The following is a 25,304-nucleotide window of genomic DNA, read 5'->3' as shown; positions in this document are numbered from 1 at the left end:
ATGTCCCCACTGGATGCAACAAATGCCTCGTTTATAATGGGTTTTAATGTTTTTGTCTCGTCGCTCCGGCCGGGAGACGGCTTCACAGTATGTTAAGAGGCGTAACATTTCCGTCTCACGCTTGAGGTACTTGGCCAATCACAATGCACTAGATAGCTGGCCAATCACAGCACACCTCGCTTTTCAGACCGATGAGCTTTGTAAAAATCTACGTGTTTCAGAAATGGGGGGCATTGAGGAGAAACAATAATGTACAGTATGTGGAAAATAATGTGTTTTTTGAACCTTAAACCGCATAAACACATTTCATTATACCAAATACACAAAATTATGTTATTTTTAGTAACATCATATGACCCCTTTAATGTTACTCCGGATTTGTTTTAGAATGCCTTTTCATCATAAACCCTTAGATAATAACTTGTGGAGAAATTTCCCTCTGCTCCTTCACGCAAAGCAATCCCGTTATGTAAGAAATTAGGAATATCTCTGAGTGCGTACGTGACGTGATTCTATGAATGATTCTCTGCAGGCTGCTCTAACTGAGGCTCAAATGCATTGTGGTCGCTTTGGAAAAACAAACCGCTGTGAAAAACCCAACAGTTGATGCAAGGCTCACAACACTAGCAGAAGTTAATTAGCTGAGCAATTTGCATGGTTAGTACAATCTGAATGAGAGCTCTTCTCTACAGAAACATCCCTACATCCCTTCACGGTGGTCAAAATCCATAAATCACAGAGAGCGTCACATCCATGTTATCGGCATAGCTTTATTTGATACGTTACTTTGTTCAGCTGGGATCTGTCAATATTCAGACGTGCTGAGTGACAGTTGCTTAGCGTCTACAGTGCACTGTGCTGTGAATGACCTGACAGGCCATCGTATGCTGCTATCCCTTCTGAAAACACCAGCACGTTTTGGATGCTGATATATTCCCATCTAGCTGCTTAAAATCAACTTAAATGGTCATTCTCGACCCTTTTTATGTCCATAATATAATGTATTTCTAAGCGAAAATGAGGAACTTTGTTTTGTGAAAAGTGGATGATACATACCAGAATGGAGCCAGACCAAATCTTGAAAGAAATGGAGAGTTCTGTCAGAAGAAGAGCAAGTTAGTACATTTTGATAAAAGTTTTTTTAATTTTTTTTTATTTGTCACACAATGTAATATTCAGAACAGTCTCTAAAACAAATATTTTATGAGATTAATATGCCACAGTAATCTCTTATGTGCTCAGAAGGCTACATTTATTTGATCAAAAATACAGTAAAATATTACAAATATAAAATAATTGTTTTCTATTTTAATTCATTTTAAAATCAATTTGAGGGGAAAAAACATTTCTTATTATCTTTTCATTCTTAGGATTATTTATTTTATTTTAATTTTTTTGTGTGTGGAAACCATAATACTTTCCCCCCAGGGTTCTTTGATAAATAGAAAATTCAAAAGAACAGCATATATTTAAATATGTTTTAAATGTCTTTAATGCAATTTAATGCATCCTTGATAAATAAAAGTATTAATTTGATTAAAAAAAAAAAAAAATTATTTGTCACACAATGTAATATTCAGAACAGTCTCTAAAACAAATATTTTATGAGATTAATATGCCACAGTAATCTCTTATGTGCTCAGAAGGCTACATTTATTTGATCAAAAATACAGTAAAATATTACAAATATAAAATAATTGTTTTCTATTTTAATTCATTTTAAAATCAATTTGAGGGGAAAAAACATTTCTTATTATCTTTTCATTCTTAGGATTATTTATTTTATTTTAATTTTTTTGTGTGTGGAAACCATAATACTTTCCCCCCAGGGTTCTTTGATAAATAGAAAATTCAAAAGAACAGCATATATTTAAATATGTTTTAAATGTCTTTAATGCAATTTAATGCATCCTTGATAAATAAAAGTATTAATTTGATTAAAAAAAAAAAAAAATTATTTGTCACACAATGTAATATTCAGAACAGTCTCTAAAACAAATATTTTATGAGATTAATATGCCACAGTAATCTCTTATGTGGACCAGTTTGCATACCGTCCAAACCGCTCTACAGACGATGCAATTATTTATGTATAGGTAAACATTTATATATATAGTATATTTATAGTCAAAATCAGTCAGTAGGCTAGTTGTGTATAGGTTTTACTGTTTTACTTCATTGTTGTATGCCTGTATTTATGTAGCACCGTGGTCCTGTGAGGCACGACATTTCGTTCCACTGTATGTCCCCACATGTAGCAGAATGACAATAAAGCTTGAACTTCAATTTAATTTAAAAAAATCCTAATATGTAAAATGAACGTTTTTGCATTACATTCATGTTGACTAAAATCATATGCCATTTCATTCAGAGTAAACTGGACTAAAATGAATGAATATGACAATACAAAATATGAACTAAATTTCAAGGACATTTTTGCCAAAAAGACAAAAACTATGACTAAAACAACAATAAAACAAGCTGTAAAAATGAACACTGCCTGAAGGTCTCTGAGGGCAGTCATGTAAGTAGGTTTGGGGGCAACAGATCCGTGTCAACAGATCAATGAAGGCTCTCTCAAAGCCGCTCGGACACATCTGAAGAGTTAAGCATTGAGTTTCCTTTGGACAGGGCCTTGAGCGAGCTCTATACTTCAGCGTGTGCTGCGTTTCAACTCAACCTGTAGTGCTGCATTTTAGTGCACGCTTGGTTTAATCTCACATTCTCTTTTTTCATCTTGTTTAGTGTGCATCTCTTGCCATACTGAGCCAGTCCGTCCCACAGCTGAAAAAAAGTTTTTCAAGTTTTCTGTAAGTTTTGAGGTATAGAGAGAGTATTAATACATTTTAAAATGCAGTCTGTGGGTTCCTTCTCTAAAATTACATTTATTAAATTTGATTTTTTTTTTTTCTACTAGAATGTTTTGGGTGCTTGCTAGAATATTGGTATGCAGTTACTAATATGTTCTGATCTGTAGCTAGACGGTTACCAGGGTGAATGCTAGGGTGTTTTTCATCTTATTTTATAATCTGCAAGGCAAAAATTATAAATCTATAGCACACCTCAAGCTGCATGGAGTCCACTGTAAGAATGTAAAAATGTACGCTGTAACAAATGTTTGCAACCTGTTAACTGGTTAATGGCAAGTTACCTTAGTAAATACAGTGAAAAACTGTAATAAAGATCTAATGGGACATGTGGGGGAAAATCTCATTGTGAAATAAATGCTTTCTCTAGTTCATGTTGGCCACAATTATTGGCATCCAATTATTGCAACGTCCTTTTCCCAAGATAACTGCTCTGAGTTTTCTGCTATAATGCCTGAAGAGTTTGGAGAATACCTGATAAGGGATCAGAGACCATTCCTTCATCCAGAATCACTCCAGATCCTAGAGACCATTCCTTCATCCAGAATCTCTCCAGACCATTTAGATTCCCAGGTCCATGTTGGTGCTTCTTCTCTTCAGTTCACCACACTCATTTTCTATAGGGTTCAGGTCAGAGGACTGGGACGGCCACGGCAGAACTTCATTTTGTGATCAGCGACCAATTTTTGTGTTGATTTTGATGTTTGTTCTGGAGTATTGTCCTGATGGAAGATCCAACCATGGCCCATTATAAGATTTCTAACAGGGGCAGTCAGGTTTAGATTTTTTTATCTGTTGGTATTTGATAGAATCCATGATGCCCAGGACCTCCAGCAGAAAAACAGGCCCACAACATTAAAGATCCAGCAGTATATTTAAACGTGGGTATGGGGTACTTTTTTATCCCTGTTTGTACTAAACCCATCTGGTGGGTTTGCTGCCAAAAAGCTTTTTTTTAATATCTTATGACCTTAGAGGCTAGTGCCATTTGAAGTTCCAGTCATGTTTGACAACTGAATATGCTGGAGTTTGTTTTTGACTGAGCGAGGAGAATTTTTCTTGAAACCCTCCCGAACAACATTTGGTGATGTAGGGGCTGTTTGATATTTTTTTTAGGCTTTCTGACCCCAAGACTCATTGATTGGAACTTCTTAATTATCGCCCTGATGGTGGAAATGGGAATTTTCAATGCTTTAGCTCTTTTCTTACAGCCACTCTATTTTGTGAAGCTCAACAATCTTGTTCTGCACATCAGAACTTTATTCTTTGGTTTTACTCCTTGTGATGGATGATTAATGGAATTTGGCCTTTGTGCCCTGTGGAACAGGAAGTTATGGCTGGACAATTTCATGCTCCTAGTCACCCTGGTGTGCTAAAAAATGTAAATATGAATGGGAATATACTTCAGATATATTTTACTCTAGGGGTGTTTCTAGGGGAATTTCTAGCGGTGCCTATAATTGTGGCCAACATGCATTGGTGAAAAACATTTACTTCATCATGAGATATTCTCCCCACTTTCAATTGTTTTACGTCAATGATAGGTAAACATATATATATATACATATACATATATATGTGTATATACTGAATATATATATATATATATATATACACATACACACACATATACGTATACATATAAGTATTTACCTTAGTTTGTGGTAAATCTACGTAATTTTACACATGGATTTCTTTCTCTACTTTCTTTTTTGCATTTTTTAGTGTTTGTCAGTTTATTATAAAACTATTTTAGTACCTTTAGAACTTCAGTAAATCGATATATTAACATTATACATTGTAAAATTTTAATTTCAACAGTAAATTTAAGTTCAGTCCACAAAACCTAAAATGTTGCTAAAATATTTTTATGGTAAATTTCTGGCAACCATAGCTGCCATATTTTACTGCAAATTTTACAGATTTTCTTTTACAGTGTAGTTATATGCAAGTTTAATATTTAACGTTAGGGGATTTGTTGAAATTCTTAAACTCTAAATGAAATTCAATCAGCCTAAGTTGAGAAGAATATGTATATGTTTTACTTTAGTTAGGGTTGCTAAAATATTGTGTAACGTTTCATAGATAAATTTCAAAAGCCGACTATTTATGTCTTCACTTCCATTTAGACATCATTGGTGTATTTGACCATGATTTCCACCACACTGCGTTGCGTGGGCACATGTGTGATCTGCAATTTTTGCTTTTGTCTGCAGTTGCTTTCATGTGATGTAATACTTGCCCTAGTTTTAGGTGAAGATTACGCTGGCGATACGTCGGTACAGTTGGAAGCAGAGAGGAGAATGTATTATAAATGCTCGGGTCTAGCAAAGCTGCTCTTACAGTATTTCCACAGGAGCTCCTTGAGTTTGCTTCTAAAAAGCCGAACACCATCAGCGCTGACCATCAAAGATGAGTCCTTGGCCTGAGTTAGTCTTCTGCTAAGGTTACATTAGCGAAGTGGCCAGGGGCGCAAACTCAGGCTTGCTTCCTCTCTCCCCGCATGCTCGCTGCTGTAACATATGCGAAGATATATTATTAAACACACACAGAGTAAGAGTGAAAGAAAAAATACTGTGGGTTATTGGCAGTGCGGAAATTCAGATGGCATGGTCTCCAAAGCCCCTGCGGTCTTTCTGTCTTTCTTAGCCACACTACACGATTGTTCAAGTATCTAAAAACCCAATTAATCTTTGAAACATAAAAAACAGATGTACAGAAAGAGCAGTTTAAAAAATATTGATTATGACACCAAATTACCCTTAAAACTGAAGTGTGTAATTCTTTCTCCTGTACCAGTGGCTTTATAGACAATTGGGCTCTCTATTGCCATCTGTGATAAGAACATAAAATTGCAAGTTGCTTACAGAGTTGATTTTTAAGTGCATTCTGCTGTTTGAGCATCCAAAACAGCTTGACAGAAAGGCTCAAACACCTGAATGAGTTTGGGGCGGGACTATTGCTTGTCCAACCAATGGAGTGTTCAAGAAAATAATTTGCTGAATATCTGCAACCATGATCGATAAAACTGTACACAAAACTCGACAGACTTCTCTCTGGTGACATATGAACTTCTACAATCATTTAGTCCAATCATTTAGTAATCTAGTCAATGATTGATGAATAGAACCAAACACTGCCCTACAAACCCATGTCTTCCATTTCATCGTGACTTATATTGAAATTACCGCAACGTGAAGTGCACCAAGCCACAATCTGTAATGAGCCTAATTTACATTAAAAGGTTGCATTGAACATAACTGCAATAATTTGATAACTTTCTGTTCATTGATGCTACACTAAAAAATTATTTTCTTACGTAGTATTTTTGTCATTTTCCAATACAAATATCTCAACATTCTTGAATCAGATACTTGAGAAGCAAAATGATGTAAGACATTAAGACATTAATGTCATTTTGCTTGTCAAACAAATGTATCTTTTAAAAATGTTTAGATATTTATATTGCAAAACAAGACAAAAATACTGAGGAAGTAAATCATTTTTGCAGTGTAGTACTGCAGAAATTACTCACTTTGTCTTTAGTCATTTCTGAATCCTACAGTGATTGTTACTGAGATTCCTACAATCCCAGGTGGTGAGAAGTTTGAAATTTAATAGTGCAAAGTGCAATTTCATAGCCAAGGCAAGACTTGTGAAATGAAAATACAATATGGTGATGCATTTTGCATCAAAGCTAGAAGAAAGCTTTGAGATAAATTTGATATTGAAGTTTTTTTCACCCAACCTATTGGACATCTTCTCCATCTGACAATCAAAGGGAACCTTCAAAGCTAGTGTCCAAACATACTGAATGTGAGAGCTGAATCAAGCCAGAGCCAAACCCAACCGGAGGAATCAACCAACATACTTTTTCAACCTAGTTAGTGGCCGACTACTTGTCTGTTTACATATGCATTGATCTAGCTAACCCATCCACCAGAGTCTGTTTTCATCTATCTCTGCGCTCAGAAGTGGGTATTATATGACTAATGATGCACTCTCGTGGCTGTGTATGATTGAATTAACCCATGCCTTTTACCCTGAGCCCAGCCATCATTTTTTATGATGGATGAAAATCGAAAAACTCCTCAGAAGCCCCCCACCCCACCCTACGAGATTCAGAATACATCTAATACAATTAACTGTTAACAGAGCAAGAACAAACTCTTCGTTTTTGTCTGCTGTAATTTCCCCATAAAAACCCTTAAAATTTACTGCACAAGAAAAAAAAAACTCCAATTAGCAATGTCAGTCCATTAAAATAACAATTAACATTATTAGCATGATATTAGCATTAGCATGATATTAGCATTCAAGTTGCAAAAAGGAAAATTAATAGGCATGTACTTGTTTGACAATTACATTTATGTAAATGATCTCTACTCATCTTTATCGCACAAAACACAGATTCTATATTTTTCAAACTACATCTAAACAAACAGTAAATGCAAACATGAAACTCAATGCAAATGTGCAATTACTGAATAATACACAATTTACTTAACTTGTGTAAAGTTGTTTTTGTCAGTGACCTGCAGTCCTTCACTGGCGGTTCACTCATAGTTGATGCTCCAAACATGTTCTGACCACTTCAGAAGGCTCAACCAGTTTTTAGTAACCACAAAGAACAGAAAAAATAGCTATAAAGGTGAAACATTAATGACATACGAAAAAAACCAGCGTTAAACATATTGAAATAATAGTTTGCATTAATGTTAACTTTGACAGCCCTAACTGTAATGAATTCATGTTTATTCTGATGAAATACTTCACACAGCACATTCAGAAACAATGTCACAATCAGCTTTTCTAATTATGTTGTATATCTTGTTAGGCTCCGCGCACGAACATGACATGAAAGTGCACTGCCACTTTGACGAAGAGTTCATAGTGTAAGGCTCAGGTATTTACCTCGTTAAGACGAGATGAAACAGCGTATTCAAACGACGGACTGTTGTGTCTGTAAAGGGGAAAAAATATAAAACATAAAGAATGACTTATGCTCTGTGACCTTACATTCAAAGCTGTTTTTTTTTAAATTTCATTTACTTTCAAGTGCTGCACTTCAGTGACTGATTACAGCAGGGAGAGCAGGTGGGAATAAAGTTATATTTCATGGAGCACACAGTAAAAATTTGCACAAGCATATTTTTGGGGAAACAGAGTAAAGCAAAAATCATTTTAAAGAAACTTTTAAAGGGGTGGTTCATTGCGATTTCACTTTTTTAACATAACAATGAACTGTTACAATTAAACACTTATTTTCACATCACTATGAGAAGCGTTAAACATGGACGCGTGTGCAGTTGCCGTACTGTATTAAAGCTTTAATCGGGATAAAACCATATATTAAAAGCTAACATAAGCAGTAGCATTTACAAATAACAGCGTATCTAAAAGTATGAGACAACAACAAACAAAAAACATAGGCCTACCATTAAAAGCCGTGCTTGCACAGGTTCTGCACGATCCTCTTCAATAATATCCTCTGCTTCTCAATCGGGCTCAAACTGATAAGCGATATTAACAACGCCGTTGTTTACAATACAACCAGAGCACATGCCGCTGAGGTGAGGGGCGGGACGATTAGATGCGCACTAGAGGCGGTTTAGCCAATCACAACACACTGGACTAGCTAACCAATCAGAGCCTATCGCCTATTTCTGAGGGAGGGGCTTCATAAAAGAAAGAAATGATCAGCGCGTTTCTCAGAGAAGGGACAGAGCAGTGTGGAATAAAGATAAATTATGTGAAAAATAGTGCGTTTTTTAAAAAACGAAGCATTAACACATGTTAGACTGCACCCCATAAACAATCAAGCCTAGAAAAAAACCAGTGAACCACCCCTTTAATAAAGGTGAAAAGCTACAGTGAAAACCTTATAAGTTAAACAGAAGTTAAATTACTATATAATTTATTGAGAAAATATGTTCAACAAGAGATACACTTTTACAGTAATAATATGAAAATTATGATGAAAAAATAATTTGTGTTATCAATGCTTTATGGTTCATAGGATGCTCAACTTTTCATTATTAGACAGAATAGTTTATCACCTGTGTAATTATGGTTGTTGTAGTAAGTTGGTATATTAACATTATATAAGGTAATGATATGTAAAAAGTTAAATATGCATGAATTCAAATGTAAAATATTAATCAAATAATTTGTACATTGAATTTCTTGCATATGTCACTGCAATTCTACAGTTATTATCTATAGTATAAGATGCTACATTTACAACAGCATTTTAAAAGGATATCAGGGAGGCAGAAAGCACAAGCAAAGGGAAAGAGGGAACAACAGAAAACTGTCCTCCTCCGGATTTTCATTCGCACTGGGATCTTTGAAATTCTATTAGGGTCGTTCGGCCTCCCTGAAAGCAAGCACCGCAGGCGTAAATATCCCCGCTGCCCAGATCCCCACCCTAGGGGCGCAGAATAAAAGGGGGTGTCCCAGGAAGGCAAACAGAATTTTTCATCAGAACGCCATCGCTCATCAAAATTTAATCCGGCCATTCTGTATGGGGACTGTATCTAGTGCAACGCCATCACAGCGGGACATTCCTGTTCAGTTGACTGGGCCAATCCCTCCTGCACTAAAACATATTGTTCATTAAATGCTCCTCTCTGCCCACACATAACATCATAAACATCCAGAGCTGAAATGCAGACTTTGCAGTGCATCCACCTTGTGTGAACCCAGCTTATGTGTTTTTAAGTACAACGCATATCAGGCAGGGCTGTAGTTATTAACGTCTTTGCTAATCTGGCTATTTTGTTCTTTATTTTCAGATGTTTTGTATCAGATATTTTCATTATCTGATGCTCTCCCCGATTTCCTAGATACAATGTGTGAACTGACGTTTATCACTTTGTAGCAAAAATAGTTTAAAATATGATAAAATACATACATCATCATATTTTTAAATGTTTATTAATTTCCTAGATACAATGTGTGAACTGAAGTTTATCACTTTGTAGCAAAAATAGTTTAAAATATGATAAAATACATACATCATCATATTTTTTAATGTTTATTAATATGAATAATACATTTTACTAACATAATACATATATTTATAAATAAATATTGTAAAATATATAATATTAAAAAAGTATTACTTTTTATGTTATTACTACTTTTATCTTATAAGTATTACTACTATTAATCACATAAAAATATCATGACTTGCATGTAGGATTTCAAGTTTCAACTATTCATTTAAAACATAAATTTGATGTTTAAAAGAGAAAACTTTTTTTATCTTAACAGTTTATTTATTTAATAATGAAATTTTAATCATGTAATTTAATAATGACAGCGGCTTGCTATTGCTTGCTGTCAGGATGCAAAATGGAAGTGGTCATATAAAAACATGAGCAAAATGAAAAATTTAAGGGGGTCTGAATACTTTCCGTACCCACTGTATATACTTGAAAATAATTTGAAAAAAAAAAAAAATATTTTCAATGAATATTTTTATATATATTATTTTTACAACTTTATAGTGTCACTACTAATGGAGTATTTCCATGCACACACACCAGACTAAGCGATAATGAAATTTAGTGTTATTTACATTAATTATTTTCATTATATATAAAATATAATTTCATATAATAAATCATATTATAGCAAATTATACATTGATTTGCTGATTAGCTGTTTTGCTTGTTTAACTATTGGTTCATTTGCACACAAATACAAGCTAATGAAAGGAATGATTGCAGAGAATTAGTTTAAAATCCAACACCAACCAGTGTGATTTACACTGTAAAGATAAGTGTGTGCCCATCTCACTGTATTCAGCATCATGCGGATGCCTAGAGGATACAGCTCTGTGGACAGTGACGCAGCAGGCGATGGACTCACATTCTGGCAATAATTGGCCCCATCGCGATGTTTCCATGGGGGGAGAAATTAATTATGAAGGGACCTCCCTTATTCTTTCTCTCCTTCAACTTTTTTTGATGTGCACAGGCAATGGCAAGACCACTCTTTGTCGTTTGCGCACACGGATACAGCTCTGTGGACAGTGACGCAGCAGGCGATGGACTCACATTCTGGCAATAATTGGCCCCATCGCGATGTTTCCATGGGGGGAGAAATTAATTATGAAGGGACCTCCCTTATTATTTCTCTCCTTCAACTTTTTTTGATGTGCACAGGCAATGGCAAGACCACTCTCTGTCGTTTGCGCACACGTCTCCTTTCCTCACCATTAATCCACGTCTTCCACGTGAGAGGAGGCGGCGGCGCTTGCTTTTGGCTTCCGCCCTTTCGTCCGGGAGTGCAGAAGAAGCCCTTTTCTGCATCCTGTGTGAATAATTTACAGGAGCTGCCGGTGCCAAAGCTTTCAAGGTCATCTGCGATTCAGTAGCTGTGGTACAGGAAGGGCCTTTCGCCTCATGGGGAGCGCTCTCTCTCCCATGTATCTCCAACCTTTTAACTGCAAATCCTCCTCGAGGAGCATGGGGAACGGGGCTGTAGAGGCCAGGTCTATGGTCTGCCACCACCCTTCAGCGCTGCTTTTGTATGGGCAGCTCTCTCAGGCACTGGGGAGGAAACAGCGGGGCATTTTTCATTAGCCGCTCCCCTGGCACAGGCTAGTAAAGAAAAGACCACATTCAGAAACGAACTCCCCGCGACTGCCTTTTAACACACAGATCCGCTATTGTGCGGCTGACCTTTTTTTAGCTGCTATACTTCAAAAATGCGGGAAGGGGCTGGAGCGCCGATAATAAGGAATATGAAAACAGTCGTCGAGCGAGGCAAGGAAGTTCTGTGAGAGCCGTGGCACCGGAGGAGTCTGCATCGGGCATCATTAGCCGAGGTCAAAGCTTTCAGGGTCCTGTGGAAGGATTAGGACGAGGAAAAGAAAAGAGCATTTGAAGCCAATTACCCACATCAGTCTTACGGAGCGGTTCTTATAAATCAATATCCGCTGCCTGAACACCGTGTAAACGGAATTGAATCTTATTTTCGGAGAGCTGTCATGTTCAATTTGTACCTCTCATCCTTAATGGACGAAGCTAAAGCATTGCTAATATAAGGTGTATGAGGCCCAAGACGTCGAGCTTGTTAACAAAGCAGGTCGTTTTCTCAAACAGGCCAACAAGTTCATGGGCCACACAGCCCATTTGGAAACGTTCACACATTACCGTTCGCTAATGGCCGCTCTTTCTCTACATTCTCTTCCTCAATCCTCCTCAAAATGGGGGTAATAAGTCAGGGTACTGGTGATAATGACCAATCTAAGGCGGCCCGAGGTGACTCTCTGGGCACCGATTGTCCTCGTCTTTCCTCCATCCGTTTTTGTTTGCGTAAGTGCCTCATGATGAGCCTGGCAGTGCTTCTGTGCAAATGAGAATAAATAGTCAGGGTGTCTCGTGAGAGAGGACTGTGGGAAAAATAAATCAAGCTCCCATTAACAGCAGCTTCCAGCTGCTTCAGAGCAACGGACTCCAGCGGCAGCCTTTTATCTGTCTATCTGTGTTTGTTTAGTGCCACTGCTATTTATTCATCCGAGCACTGCACTCCCGTTATTTGCACCAGACTTTGCCGCTTTTAAACAAATCTTGAAAGAAATCTAGCTGCCGCATCCCATAAAGGCATAAATGCTCATAATGATATTCTATAAACGTTCATGAACGACGCCCTGGGGAAAATTACGTCACGTTCGTCTTCGGTTGTGCAGATTTATCCAAAAGCTCATTACCTAAGCAATGGCAGGTTTAAAAACAGTTTTTGTTACTTGCGTCAAAAGGAGGGCGATGCTCAAGGCAGAGAATTGCGCTTGGTAGAAAATTCTGAACGTTCATGTGCTTATTTAATTTTTTACAGATTTTGCCACTTATTATTTCAACTACAACACCCAATTGAATGTGTTAATTAGTGCGATCAATTAAAAAACGACTTTTGATTTGACACAGTTTCTTAAAAACACAGTGCTTATTGTGTGAGCCAAAATAGTGAGAGTGGCAGAGAATGTGTAGCTACATAGAAAGACTAAATATACATTTACATACATAAAAGCCAGAATTGATTTCGATTATAACTTTGTAATTACATTAATCAGTAAACATTTAGGAAACCTCTTTAGAAACAATCACTATTTTTGCAATTCCATTTGTTACCTTAAGTGGCTGAATCAACGTACAGCAGTTTCATAGGGTGAGGATAAACCAACTGCAGGGTAAAACTATGACGTGTAGGTGGATGTGTCCCCTTCTGTCTCATTTTCTGTAAAAACACAATCAACAAAGATTGTCATCTGAAGCCATATTCCAAGATATGGAGATAATGAATTATCTGAAGATAATTAAGCCACTCAAGAGCAGACATATATGCATGATTTTTTTTTTATCAGCATGACAGCCAACCTGAATAATAAATAATAACCACAGTTATCTAATGCAGCAAAATCCTGTGGCGATGCCAACCGGAAAAGCTTTAAGTTGTTAAGATACAGATAAAGGAGGAAGAGCCGTCTTCACCAGTATAAGGGATTTGTTTGGTGAATTTATTTTCAGCAGAGTCATCCCAGAGCAGGACAGTTTGAATTTGACTACATGATGTAAATGTGGATATGGGCATAATTTTAAAAAGAAATATGTTACCTTTATTATTTAAATGCTTAAGTAAATTTTAAATAAGAATGTAAATAAAAACTAAAATAAATAAATTATTATAAATAAATTATAAATAGAGTTGTGGGTGTAATTTAAAAAGAACTATATTACAAATTGTTTTTAGAGAATTTTTTAGCGAATTTAAATTCTAAATAATAATAATAATAATAATAATAATAATATATATATATATATATACTGTATATATAGATATTGTTTTTTTTATTAAACAAATATTACAAATATATAATAAATAATATATAATATTTTATCCCCCCAAAATTAAGGTATACATTTTTAAATGCTAAAGAACATTTTAAACAATAATTTTAATAAACACAAATTCATTAATTCAATCATGAATGAATGAATAAATGAATGGAGTAGTGGGTGTGGGTCTAATTTAAAAATAAATATTTTACAAATAGTTTTTTAATCAAATTTTTTAGCTAATTTAAATTATTTTTTTTTAATTAAAATGTTTAATTTGTCTTGTTTACGCACACATTGTGCCTGTGGCCAGAGGATGGCTAAATTTTCCCCAGCCTAACGTACGCAGCTTGTAGCTCACAGTTTTGAGCTCAAGCTTTGAGAAGAATCCACAACAGCTGACTTAGTACTCGATCTCTCCTTTTAGCTCCTCTGTTTTGCGGGAACATTAAGGGCATATTTTTATCACACACTCCTGATTCTCCAGTCACAGATGGCCAGATAGGGGTTTGATCCTATCCCAACAGCAGAGCCTGGCAGCAAGTGTGCCCATGAGAACTGTTCCTGTCCCAAGCAGTGGGGTCCCAGCCCTGCGGTGTCTGGATATAGCTGCCATGGATCCACACAGATTCTGTGAGTGCAGGGCAGAGAAACCTCACCTCACACCCCAGAAAAAGATGCTGCTACTTCGCCCCCCAACCGAGGTCCAGGATGCCTCCCGCTGTTCCCCTGCAACCTGCAGCGAGACTGCCTGATTGCGCTAGAAACGCACCCGGGCCACTTCATCAGCCCATCTAACCCCATAATGCCAATGTTTTAATAAGAGCAAAACAGCCTTGCCCTCTCCGTCCTGAACAGTGGCACAAATGATTCCTTCTGTCCTTGGTTTTTAATCACAAGACTTTACTGTCTACATAGCACTTTTTTTTGGTGAGGTGTCAATAATTTAGAATATTCATGATGATGAGGAACGCATACCAATCTGCAAGCTAGCGCCCGTATTGTTTGCAGTTTTCACACTCACTATCCATGCACATTTACAAAACGCCAGCAGGCATTTATTCAGCTGTCAAACCAGACAGATTTCTTTTTAGTGTTGTTTTTGCCAAGGGCTTGCATCACTTCGAGTGCTGTTTTTTCGCGGGACGTTAGATTCCTACAGCTGCCCTGCATTAGTCGGCGATGTGACTTTGCCGCTTTTATCTGGCAACTTTTGTTTAAGATGCAATTCCTGATTTAACACTACACGTTTAACCGTGCGGAATGCACCTTCATTAGGTGTTGCTTTGACACTTTCATTCTTGTGTTAACTCTCTCAAAACACACTTTTCATACACTCACTATCTTAATTACCCCACTAAAAATGTATGAAAGTGTGTATGTATATTGCTCACTTATGTAATTTTTGTATTTTTCTTTTTCTAAAACATCATGAACATTTCATGTGTGTCTTTTCCATCACATTTCAAATGATTTATTGCACAGAAATCTGTGATGGAAATGAAATTTTTGGATTTGCTAGTTCTAAATGTATAGAATTTTTTGTACACATGAATACATACACACAAAAACAGATACACACAATTATATAATATTTTCATACTTTTTGCTGCATAACAGGAAATTATGAAATATATAATACAATAAAAATGATGTTACAATAATAATTAATGATATTGACCTTGATTTTTCTTCATCTCAAGGATGCTCTTCTCTGAGGCGGTTTTCTCCTGTAACCAAGTACACAAAAATATTATTATAAAATTATAATTATTTTAAAACATTTGATTTAAATAGTTTTCAGTAGTGAAATGGTTTATGATTTTGATTACTTTGTTTAGCATCATTTTTAAGAATGTAATAATACTTTCACTTTCATATTTTAAGATTGAAAGTCTGGGTCTGGGTCTGGGATGAGTAAAACAAAATCTATACATAAAAGGAAATTGAAAAGTAGAATAAATTACTGTACAAAGTTTGGAAACGGTAAGATTTATTAATGTTTTTGAAAGAAGTGTCTTATTTTCACTAAGGCTGCATTTATTTGATCAAAAATAAAATAAAAAATTGTGAAATATTATTACAATTAAAAAAGCTGTTTTTTGTTTTAATACAATTTTAAAATGTAATTTATTTCTGTGATGCAAAGCTGAATATTCAGCATCATTACTCCAGTCTTTAGTGTCACATGATCCTTCAGAAATCATTCTAATATGCCAATTTGCTGCTCAACAAACATTTATTATTACTAAAAATGGTTGAGGGTTTTTTAACTTTTAGTTTTAGTTAATTAAAAAAAAAGAACTGAACATAAAAGTGCCCATAGATAAAGCAACACCCAAATATGCAACAAGCAAAATGAACACATGGAGCAAGACATACACCTCTGTATCTGCTCTCAGTGCACTACATTACACAGAGACTCATTCTCATCCGTTTTTCATCGCTCCTCACAGGGTGGGTCCTAATTCCAATCTGGACATAAGAGGATTGTAAAGCACACATCCTGGATTTGGTCAGAAATTGATACGGGACCTTGCCGTGCTTTAATTGATTAACGCTCGCTTCAGATCCTGCGCTGCCTCTCAAAAGTAGAGAGGTCTCCCTTAAGGCGAGAATCTCTGCAATGAAGTGGTCCGCCGCTGATTAATTTGTCATGATAGGAGCTTGATGGGCACTTGGTCTTGGAGAAACAGCCGAATGAAAGGGTGTGTGATTGACATTGGGTTTTAATTACGACTTAAAGGCCTCCAGAGGGTGGTAGAAGTCTAACTGTTTCCTCAGGCTTTTGAAAAAACAGACCTAATTAAAGTAAATGAAATTGAGTAAAATCACACTCTGTCAACCATCCTGTCTCAAATATCATGCATGTTTGAGATGTAGTAAAAAAAAAAGAAGAAGAAGCTGAAAACAGATAACAGTGACTTATTCCTACACTTTCCTGTCTGTCCTATTAAAAATGAAATAAAATAAAAACCCTACATAAAAAAATAACATAAATAAAATACTTATATGATATTTATTTTATATATGTTTTACTTAATTTTATGTAAATAAATAGTGTGCATTTGTAAAAAATAAAATAAAAATAAAATAAATATATTTATTTTTTATATTTGTCCTTAATTTTATATAAATAAATTGTGTATTTGTAACCTTCATTCTCAATGTAAAGTTAGTAAAGTGTTTTGCATGAATGCCCTAATTTACTGCAATATATATATATATATATGTGTGTGTGTGTTATATGTATATATACAGTATATATACAGGAATAGCTTCTTGCAGGGCATAAGACAGCATTTTATTCCGGAGTTTCGTACAATATGTTGGCAAGGCATCACTTTTTTTCAAGGGAATCTTCGGAGGGCGAGGTATGACCTCATTATACGGCAATACAAGGTTCGGTTATGGGGTGTCTGCATGGAAATATATAGGTCAGCTTCATAAATATTTCATGCAAATGGATAGCGGTTCGCTCTAGTGAGGATGAAAAAAAATCAGAAGCATTGGGATTTACACACTCATTTGATTAGAGAGATTATAATTGCAAAAGTTGTCATTTCCATACTAACCTGCTTTCTTCCCCAGACCTTTAATCTCAGCTATCCTTAAACTCGGCTGTCAGATAGCCAGAGCATTCCTCATAAACTCAAAAGAGGGAAGCGATATTTTGTGGAGCACTGCAGATTTTTCTTATAAAGCCAATGATAAGGAGAGACAAGGCGAGGCCATCTCAATATCCCCCATTTATTCTCATTACTAGCGATAATCATTACTCACTCTCTCTCTATCTTTTGTTGGTTCCATCTTTTTTGAGGTATTCCCTTCCCCCCAGTAGACGGCTGCTATATTTGGAGTAGAGCAGACGGATGCTGTTTACTGTCCCCAAAGATCCCAGAGTTTTATCTCCAACATCAGAGACAACCAGAATCAAACTCTCCCACATCTACAACAAACACAACCAGACTCTAAAGTGCTTAAAAACATGGGGCATGGGAAGAGTCTTGATAATGATGAAAGATGAGGAAAGTAAAAAAGATCACACTAATCTCTAGAAAAGTGCAGACAGAAGCGGTCAGGACCACACACTGCAAAAAAACAAACAAACAAAAAAATTTCTTCATGCGAATCTGTCTCTCTCCTCACTTGTTTTTTGGTGAAATTATCTGAGAATAATTTTTTGTCAGTTTTGTTGTGTTTTTGTCATTTTTACTATTTCTACTTAGCTTTAATTTATTTTTATTTGAGTTGTAATAATGTAATATTTCAACTTAAATTAGAAATGTTTACCTTTTAAGTTTTTAATTTAATATTTATATTTAATTTCAGTTTTATTTAAGTTATTAAAAATGATTTAATAGTTCTAGTTTACTATAACAACACTGGTATATTTTTTAACTAGATTTTTAGACTTAAAACAAGTTTTAAAAAGATATATGCCAATGCATTGACAAAATACACTTATATTAAATATATATCATCTACACCAGTGTTATTTTTAGTGTTATTTATGTACTATTTAAAAAATTATGAATATTTGATTTATTAATATTTTACACTTTAAAATCAGTTTTTAATTTTTATTTCGCTTTGATTTATTTTTTATTTCAGTTTTAGTAATTTTATACATCAACTTGACTGAAATAAAAAAAATTACTTAAAAGTTTTTCATCTATTTTGTTTTTCACCATTTATATTTTATTTTATCTCAGCTTTATGGGAATTAGCAAAAACATTTATTTGAAATTTTTAATAGTTTTACAATAACACTGCACTGTACTGGCAAATTTTGTCACATCAATTTATCTTGTTTAGACTTAAGTAAAAAAGAAAATAATAATAATAATAATAATACAAAAAATGCCTGTGCATGAAGATAATGTACACTCAATTGAACAATCTATTAATAGGACCTCTTAGTCCAATATCTAACACAGAGTTGATTTCAAGTTCATTTTTCTTGTTTGAAAATCTTTTAGAAGTCAACTAGAAAATAAGACAAAATGCTCATTATAAATAGGATTTATTGCAGTGCACATGCTCCTAACGAGATGCATCCAAATTAAGCAAAAAAAAAAAAAAAAATCTTTAAAAACAATTTAACTTCATGCAAGTTAGTACAGTGACTTCCGGAGATGAGATTTTCTCCACAACAGCCATGATAAGCAACAGAACCAGCGTTGTACTGGTTAGCCCCGCCCACAGTGAAATCTCATTGGCCCCACATCCTCTTCTATATAACTGTATACACATCAGCCACACTGTAAAGATCTGTAGAATCCACAGTATTCCCTACAGGTACTGTTTCAGCCATGCGCTACGATGTCTGGCTCCACTAATTAGCCTAGCTGATTTCTTGAGCCGAGCAGCCGAGCTAATGAGTTACCTCGGGTGACCCTAACAAATAAAAGGTGGGAATTGTCCTCGGTGGTGCAGCTTTCGCCCTTGCCTGTGGCTGCGATGTAACAAGTGTGCTAATTGGTGTTCCCTGTTTTCACAGGTGTAAGTGTAACCTCCACGCCAGTCAGTGCTCCCTCCGTGACGGGACCCTTCAGTGCGACTGCGAGCACAACACCACTGGACAAGACTGTTCGGCCTGCGAGAGAGGATTCAAAGCCAAGTCCTGGAAGCCCGGCTCCTACCTGCCCACCCCGAACGGCTCGCCGAACATTTGTACGAATTATGCACCTGCTGTATTCAGACACACGCACACACCTGAGGGGAAGCTATGATTTACGTACAATGTAGAAAACTGGGGCATCTTCACTCGCTAAGGAAAGCAGAATAGCACGAAGCTTTCAAGTAAACTTCGCAATAAAAAGAAGACAGGCATATTGAATAGGAGAAATATACAGTTCATCGCTACTGTACGTTCACTGCGTATAAAAGCGAGGCAGGTTTCTGTGTTTTTTAACTCTTAGATGTGCTCCAGAGAGGTAGAGGAATAAATAAAATAAACCCACAGGAGTGTTTTGGAAAATAAATGAGTAAAACTCTCTCATTTGTTTTATCTTCCTCTCTTTCTGTTTGCAGGTGAGGCGTCGGGAACGTCTGACAGTAAGTGGCATGCTAATGGAATGCGCTGACTGTCGTTTTCATGTTTTCGCTCCTGCTGCCATCACTCTTTTTGGCCTCTTTATTTCATGTCGTTAGCAAGACGTTGGTTCTGATCCATCCCTTAACTGTCACTGTGAACTCTGATGGCGTGATGCATTTTTCCACAGTTTTCTACTTCATAAATGTTTCATGTGATGTAAGACGCAAAGCATTCTAATGCTGGCTAGTGATCTATGAGGGTGCGCTCAAGGTTATAAGAAATTTCAGCGCGGTTCTGCCCATTTGTGGTGGTCTAATGCTGTTTTGTTGGAAATCTGAGGTGATGACTGATCTCAAGAGAAATATAGAGGAATCGTTTTCCTCAAGATTATTATTAAAGGTGCACTTTGATACTTTTTTTCTAGCTTAAAGGTGAAACATTTACATTTTTAGTGATGCTCGTGGCTCATATATTACTAAGTTTTGCATCTGGAGAAATCTGTGGTACTTTTGAAAAAAGTTTCAAATGGTTTAGATGAACAATTTAGTCATATCAGCTGCATAAAAGCTATTTAATTAGATAAGAAAGTTCTCTTCTCTTGGTGGTGGCCATAATGAGATCATGTGACCAGTTAAATACTGCAAACATCATCTCAGTAAACTATTTTTACGACACGTTCAGTTGTGGAAAACGGGTGATAAATGTGACCCTGGACCACAAAACCAGTCTTAAGTCGCATATATTTGTATATTTGTAGCAATAGGCAACAATACAGGTATAGGTCATATAGGTCATTAGGATATTAAGTAAAGATCATGTTCCATGAAGATATTTTGTAAAAACTTAATTCCTAATTAGTAATATGCATTGCTAAGAACTTCATTTGGACAGCTTTAAAGGAACACTCCACTATTTTTGAAAATAGGCTCATTTTCCAACTCCCCTAGAGATAAACAGTTGAGTTTTACCATTTTCGAATCCATTGAGTCGATCTCCGGGTCTGGTGGTAGCACTTTTAGCTGTAGCTTAGCATAGATCATTAAATCTGATTAGACCGTTAGCATCTCGCTTAAAAATGAACAAAGAGTTTCTATATTTTTCCTATTTAAAACTTGACTCTTCTGTAGTTACATCGTGTACTAAGACCGACGGAAAATGAAAAGTTGCGATTTTCTAGGCCGATATGGCTTGGAACTATACTCTCATTCCGGCGTAATAATCAAGGAACTTTGCTGCCGTACTATGGGTGCAGCAGGCGCAATGATATTACACAGCGCCTGAAAATAGGCTTATTGGAAGTTACCTAGCTGGGGACTATTTTCAGTATCAGTATCAATTCAAAGACTAGAAAAAAGTTACATAGTGCACCTTCACTCATTTGCCAAACGAAAAAACAGGCTATAATGTTGTTCTCCATTTTCAGTGTCAACACTAGCAGTTACGCTTGACCCTGCCACTGTACCAATGTCCATAACTACATCCAGATCACCACCCACAGTCCAACTGACCTCAGACTCAACACCAGCCGCCACAGGTTCAGTCCAGCCGATCGCAATAACCCAGACTCGGGGTACATCAGCGTTTGTAAACATGTTTACAGGTCAGAGCTGGTTTAAAGTCCATAGAGTAGTGCAGTTGTAGATTAAATTAGGTTAGTCTTGTAGTAGATGAGCAGTGTTCAGTAGATGAGCTCTTTAGATAAACTAGAAGAACATAACAGAAATGCATAAAAGTACCAAAAAGTATCTTGGTATTACAGTGCATTTTTGGTCATGTACCATGTTAATACCATGGAATTCTAAGGAAATACCATAGAGAACCATGTAAATTACATAGTACATGGATATGGTAATCATTTAGTATCATGGTACATGCATGGGTGGTTGACAAATGGACATGGAAATGAACATAAAGCTTTACACTACCCTTCAAAAAGTTTGAGGTCATTAGAGCAATAAGTTAGGTGTATATAAGTTATATATATCAAAGTATGTAATATGTAAATTCATGACCAGTTCTTTTTGGAAACAAACACACTTAGATATGTCCAATATATTTCATACTGCAAAACAACAACTATGTTATTGAAACCGCTAAAATTGCTTTATTTTTATGGTCAAAATCTGTTTCCTGTCCAACAAACTGTTGAAAATATAAGAGCATTAAGAGAAATTACAAGTTGTGTCAACTGCCTATATACCACAAGTACTGGCAGGTGGTATTATTACCATTTGAAACCATAACTGAAGCTTTTCTTCCCAACCTATTTAGCAATTTATCACAGCGTGTGTCGGGCCATGGACGCTCACTCTCCCTCAGGGTCCTGCTGCCTGCCATCAAACACACATGCAGAAGACACATTAATACATTATTTCACTCAAAGTAATATGTTGAAATATCTCCATAATTCAATATTATTAGGGCCTGTCAGAATGGCCTGATTTTGAAGTTTGGGATGTCATTTTTTTCAATCATTGCCAAGCTGAAAATATTCAATAACCCTCACTGGAAAGAACTGGGATTGTTTGGAGTGGGAAAAATAATCATTCACAGCATGCGATGCAGATTTTGCAAGTTCTGTCAGCATTTGTCCACAAAAAGTAATGTTTTATGTATGCTTAATGATGTGTGAGAGAGGTTTTTCCCCTGAGCCTAAGGTGCGATGCCCCTTCTAAAATAGACATCGTGTGTGCTGTTACAGGAAGACACTGTCCTGTACTAAAAGTTTCATGGTCACTTCTAATATTTTTAGACCCTGGGAAGAATTTGTGGTTCAATAACTTATTGAACAGGGATGTGTCACTGCGTTCATTCATCCCACTGAATAATGGAGCACTCTGACACTCGCCAAGGACATAGCTGAAATCTGAATAGTCCGATTATGAAACTCGAGTCAGATCTTTGATTTCCATGAAAAACATCTGGATTCCAGTTACTCTCAGCCTTAAACACATACCATTCACAGACTGTCTGAAGTATACTGCAGACAAAACTAGCAACAGCCAGAGAAATCCGAAGTTCTGATTTGGCTGGATGATATGTAACTTTTGTGAGGGTGCAGGTTTTTCTCAGTTAGCTGGGAAACAGCTGGAAAAAGTTTAAATGAATCGTTCATTGTATTAATGACATTAAAATTAAAAGATATTGTTTGAGGCAATTATTACAGGGCTCCCATGCGCATGGCAAATCTCAGGAAATACATTTCTCACTGAAATACACGTATATACGAACATAACTTTTTGTGTCTTTTGGTAAATTGTATTTTCTACATATTTTTTAGTTACACTACCATTAAAAAGTTTGTAGTTTGGAAAGATTTTTTCTTTTTACGTTTTTGAAAGAATACTTTTTATTTGATCAGAAATACAGTAAAAACAGTAATATTGTGATATATTATTACAATTTAAAACAAATGTTTTCTCTTTTAATCTTTTAAAATGTTATTTACTCCTGTGATGCAAAGCTGAATTTTAGCATCATTACTTTAGTCTTCAGTGTCACATGATCCTTCAGAAATCATTCCTATATGCTGATTTAGTGCTCAACAAATATTTTCGTATTATTATCATTGAATAAATTAAGATGTGGACGCAACTCTTGTTGAAATCTAGTTGCTCCAGTAGCAGTGACCTCTGCACTCGTCACGCTGAAACGGGAAGGTTATCAGCATATGCGCTTCAGGGGCAAATCAAGACATCATTACCAAAATGATCTCCAAACAGTCCTGGGATTGAACCCTACTGCTATCCAGTGTCATTTTTTATTTTATTTTTATTCAGTTTTACTGTGGAATAAAATATGGAAGCACCGTTTATTCCATTCCTCTTTCCTGGATAGAGTGTTTGGAAAGCTCTCACTGTCCTAAAGGAGAAGACAGAGAGGAAAACAGAGTGAAAGAGAGAGAGAGGGAGAATGCAATAGAGAAAGACGGAGAGCAGGAATTTGGAGGAAATGGATGATGAATGTTTATTAATCTTGTGGGCCTCCCATCACACTAAAAATAACCCTCATGCATTTATCCAGCAAGGGCAATGTTATTGCACATCTTCATGCCCAAGTGTCTGAGGCAGTGCATGGGGAGAAGCATCTCGAAGATTTAGTAAGCAACTATACGTAATAAAGGTAAAATTATTCATAATTACTGCAAGGGACTGGCTCTGTTCCAAAACCAAGTGAACTTCCTCGCTGTCTACAGCCTACATAGGCGCCTGCCTTCTGAGACAGCATGCTAACTGAAATGGAGGCTCATAAGTGACTGAATTATCTAAACAGACAGCAAATTCATGGGTCATACAAACAGCACTCCTTAAAGCAACTGAATGTAGTTTTGTCTACAGTTAAGTGAGCGGAGTTCACTGTCGTAATTACAGTGGATAGCTGTACATATGCATTTGTTTTTACCGTAAAAATGCGCCCTTTTAACTGAATTTCGTACCCACTCACCAAACTCACATACTCCCAGAACAAGCGTTTGGGGAAATAGTTATTCGCCTTATTAGAAGTCAGTTTACCATCAGACTGATTTTAAAACTGGTATTACAAGGTTAAAAAAAAAATAAATAAATAAATACTGTTGCTTTAAGTCAAACACACATATGGTATGAGGAGACAGAACATTCGTAAAAAATGCATGGGAGAAATTGTATGGCTCATTATGGTGTGTGATGGAATGGAAGCCCCGCCTTCAATTTGAATGAGCCAATCGCTTTGGCAGTTTGCACATTCTAGAATCTACATGCACATTACCGGACCAAACTGAAAAGTTACATTTTTATTTAGTTTGATTTCATTTTATTATTTTATTTTATTGTATTTTATTATTTATTTTTGAGCTAAAGTAGTTTAAATATTTAAAAAAAAAAGAGAAAAAAAAGAAAATGAAAAGAAAAAGTATGGCAAATAATAATCAAATAAATCTAAATGTGTTGTACATTTCAATAGCATCAACAACAAATTAACTATAAAATATGACACTGTTACTAGCTACTCTGAAATGATAATACACTATTGAAACGTAACCTTGGAAAACAGTTTTGGAGGTTCTGGTCTTTCCTGGTTCAAGTACATAAAAGATTTTCTTGTTAGTTTCATTCTTGTGTTAGAGTTTGTGAAACTCTAACAAGCACAAATATAGCACTCACAAATTATGTAAAATAGACTACTTTTTAGATTTACTATTTTTAGCCATACTTTTTTGCATTAAAAAAATAAGTATATTTATAAATCAACATTTCTCATGCTTCGTCCACCTTCTTGGATAGATTGTCACAATGCCAATGCTTCCCTTGTGAAGCATACATTCTGCTTTAGAATCTGGCCGAAAGACATTTTCTTAGAAGGCAGCACAGTTATCCTGCCTACCTTTTGGAACAGCAGGGGTGCACTTATGATGCCTTAAATAGTCAGCTTACTAGACTTTGGAATAGAGCCATTAATTCACAAGATTGCAAGCCTGCCTTTTTTTTAAACACTCTTTCTTTGTTTCTCTCTGTCATTCTAATGTGGCCAGAGACTGAGAGCGGTCTGAAGTAGATCGGGCCACTCTGTGCC

General features: G+C 35.9%; 1 protein-coding gene and 1 long non-coding RNA gene across 6 annotated transcripts in view; one reads left to right on the top strand and one right to left on the bottom strand.

The window, feature by feature from the left end:
* LOC107664998 (netrin-G2-like) overlaps positions 1-25,304 on the top strand; it is a 73,494-nt gene that overhangs the window by 27,848 nt on the left and 20,342 nt on the right. For 4 of the 5 annotated variants that reach the window (XR_001631509.1, XM_016455710.1, XM_016455709.1 and 1 more), the window contains exons 4-6: positions 19,218-19,390; positions 19,751-19,774; positions 21,178-21,354. Coding sequence is in view for 4 of the 5 variants with exons in the window: in XM_016455710.1 (XP_016311196.1) it covers positions 19,218-19,390; positions 19,751-19,774; positions 21,178-21,354 (374 nt within the window). In the remaining variant the exon portion in view is untranslated. The remainder of the gene's footprint in view (positions 1-19,217; positions 19,391-19,750; positions 19,775-21,177; positions 21,355-25,304) is intronic. The other variant, XM_016455711.1, reaches the window with a different exon arrangement.
* Positions 2,951-25,304, bottom strand: part of LOC107664999 (uncharacterized) — a 24,680-nt gene continuing 2,326 nt past the window's right edge. The window contains exons 2-3 of the long non-coding RNA XR_001631510.1: positions 13,316-13,323; positions 2,951-3,016 (exon numbers count right to left, since the gene is read on the bottom strand). This is a non-coding gene — a long non-coding RNA (uncharacterized LOC107664999). The remainder of the gene's footprint in view (positions 3,017-13,315; positions 13,324-25,304) is intronic.

The sequence above is a fragment of the Sinocyclocheilus anshuiensis genome, unplaced genomic scaffold (genome assembly GCF_001515605.1).
Source record: "Sinocyclocheilus anshuiensis isolate Anshui unplaced genomic scaffold, SAMN03320099.WGS_v1.1 scaffold363, whole genome shotgun sequence".
Lineage (NCBI taxonomy): Eukaryota > Metazoa > Chordata > Actinopteri > Cypriniformes > Cyprinidae > Sinocyclocheilus > Sinocyclocheilus anshuiensis.
The sequence above is the reverse complement of the archived record's forward strand: the minus strand, read 5'-3'. Positions and strand labels throughout refer to the sequence as shown.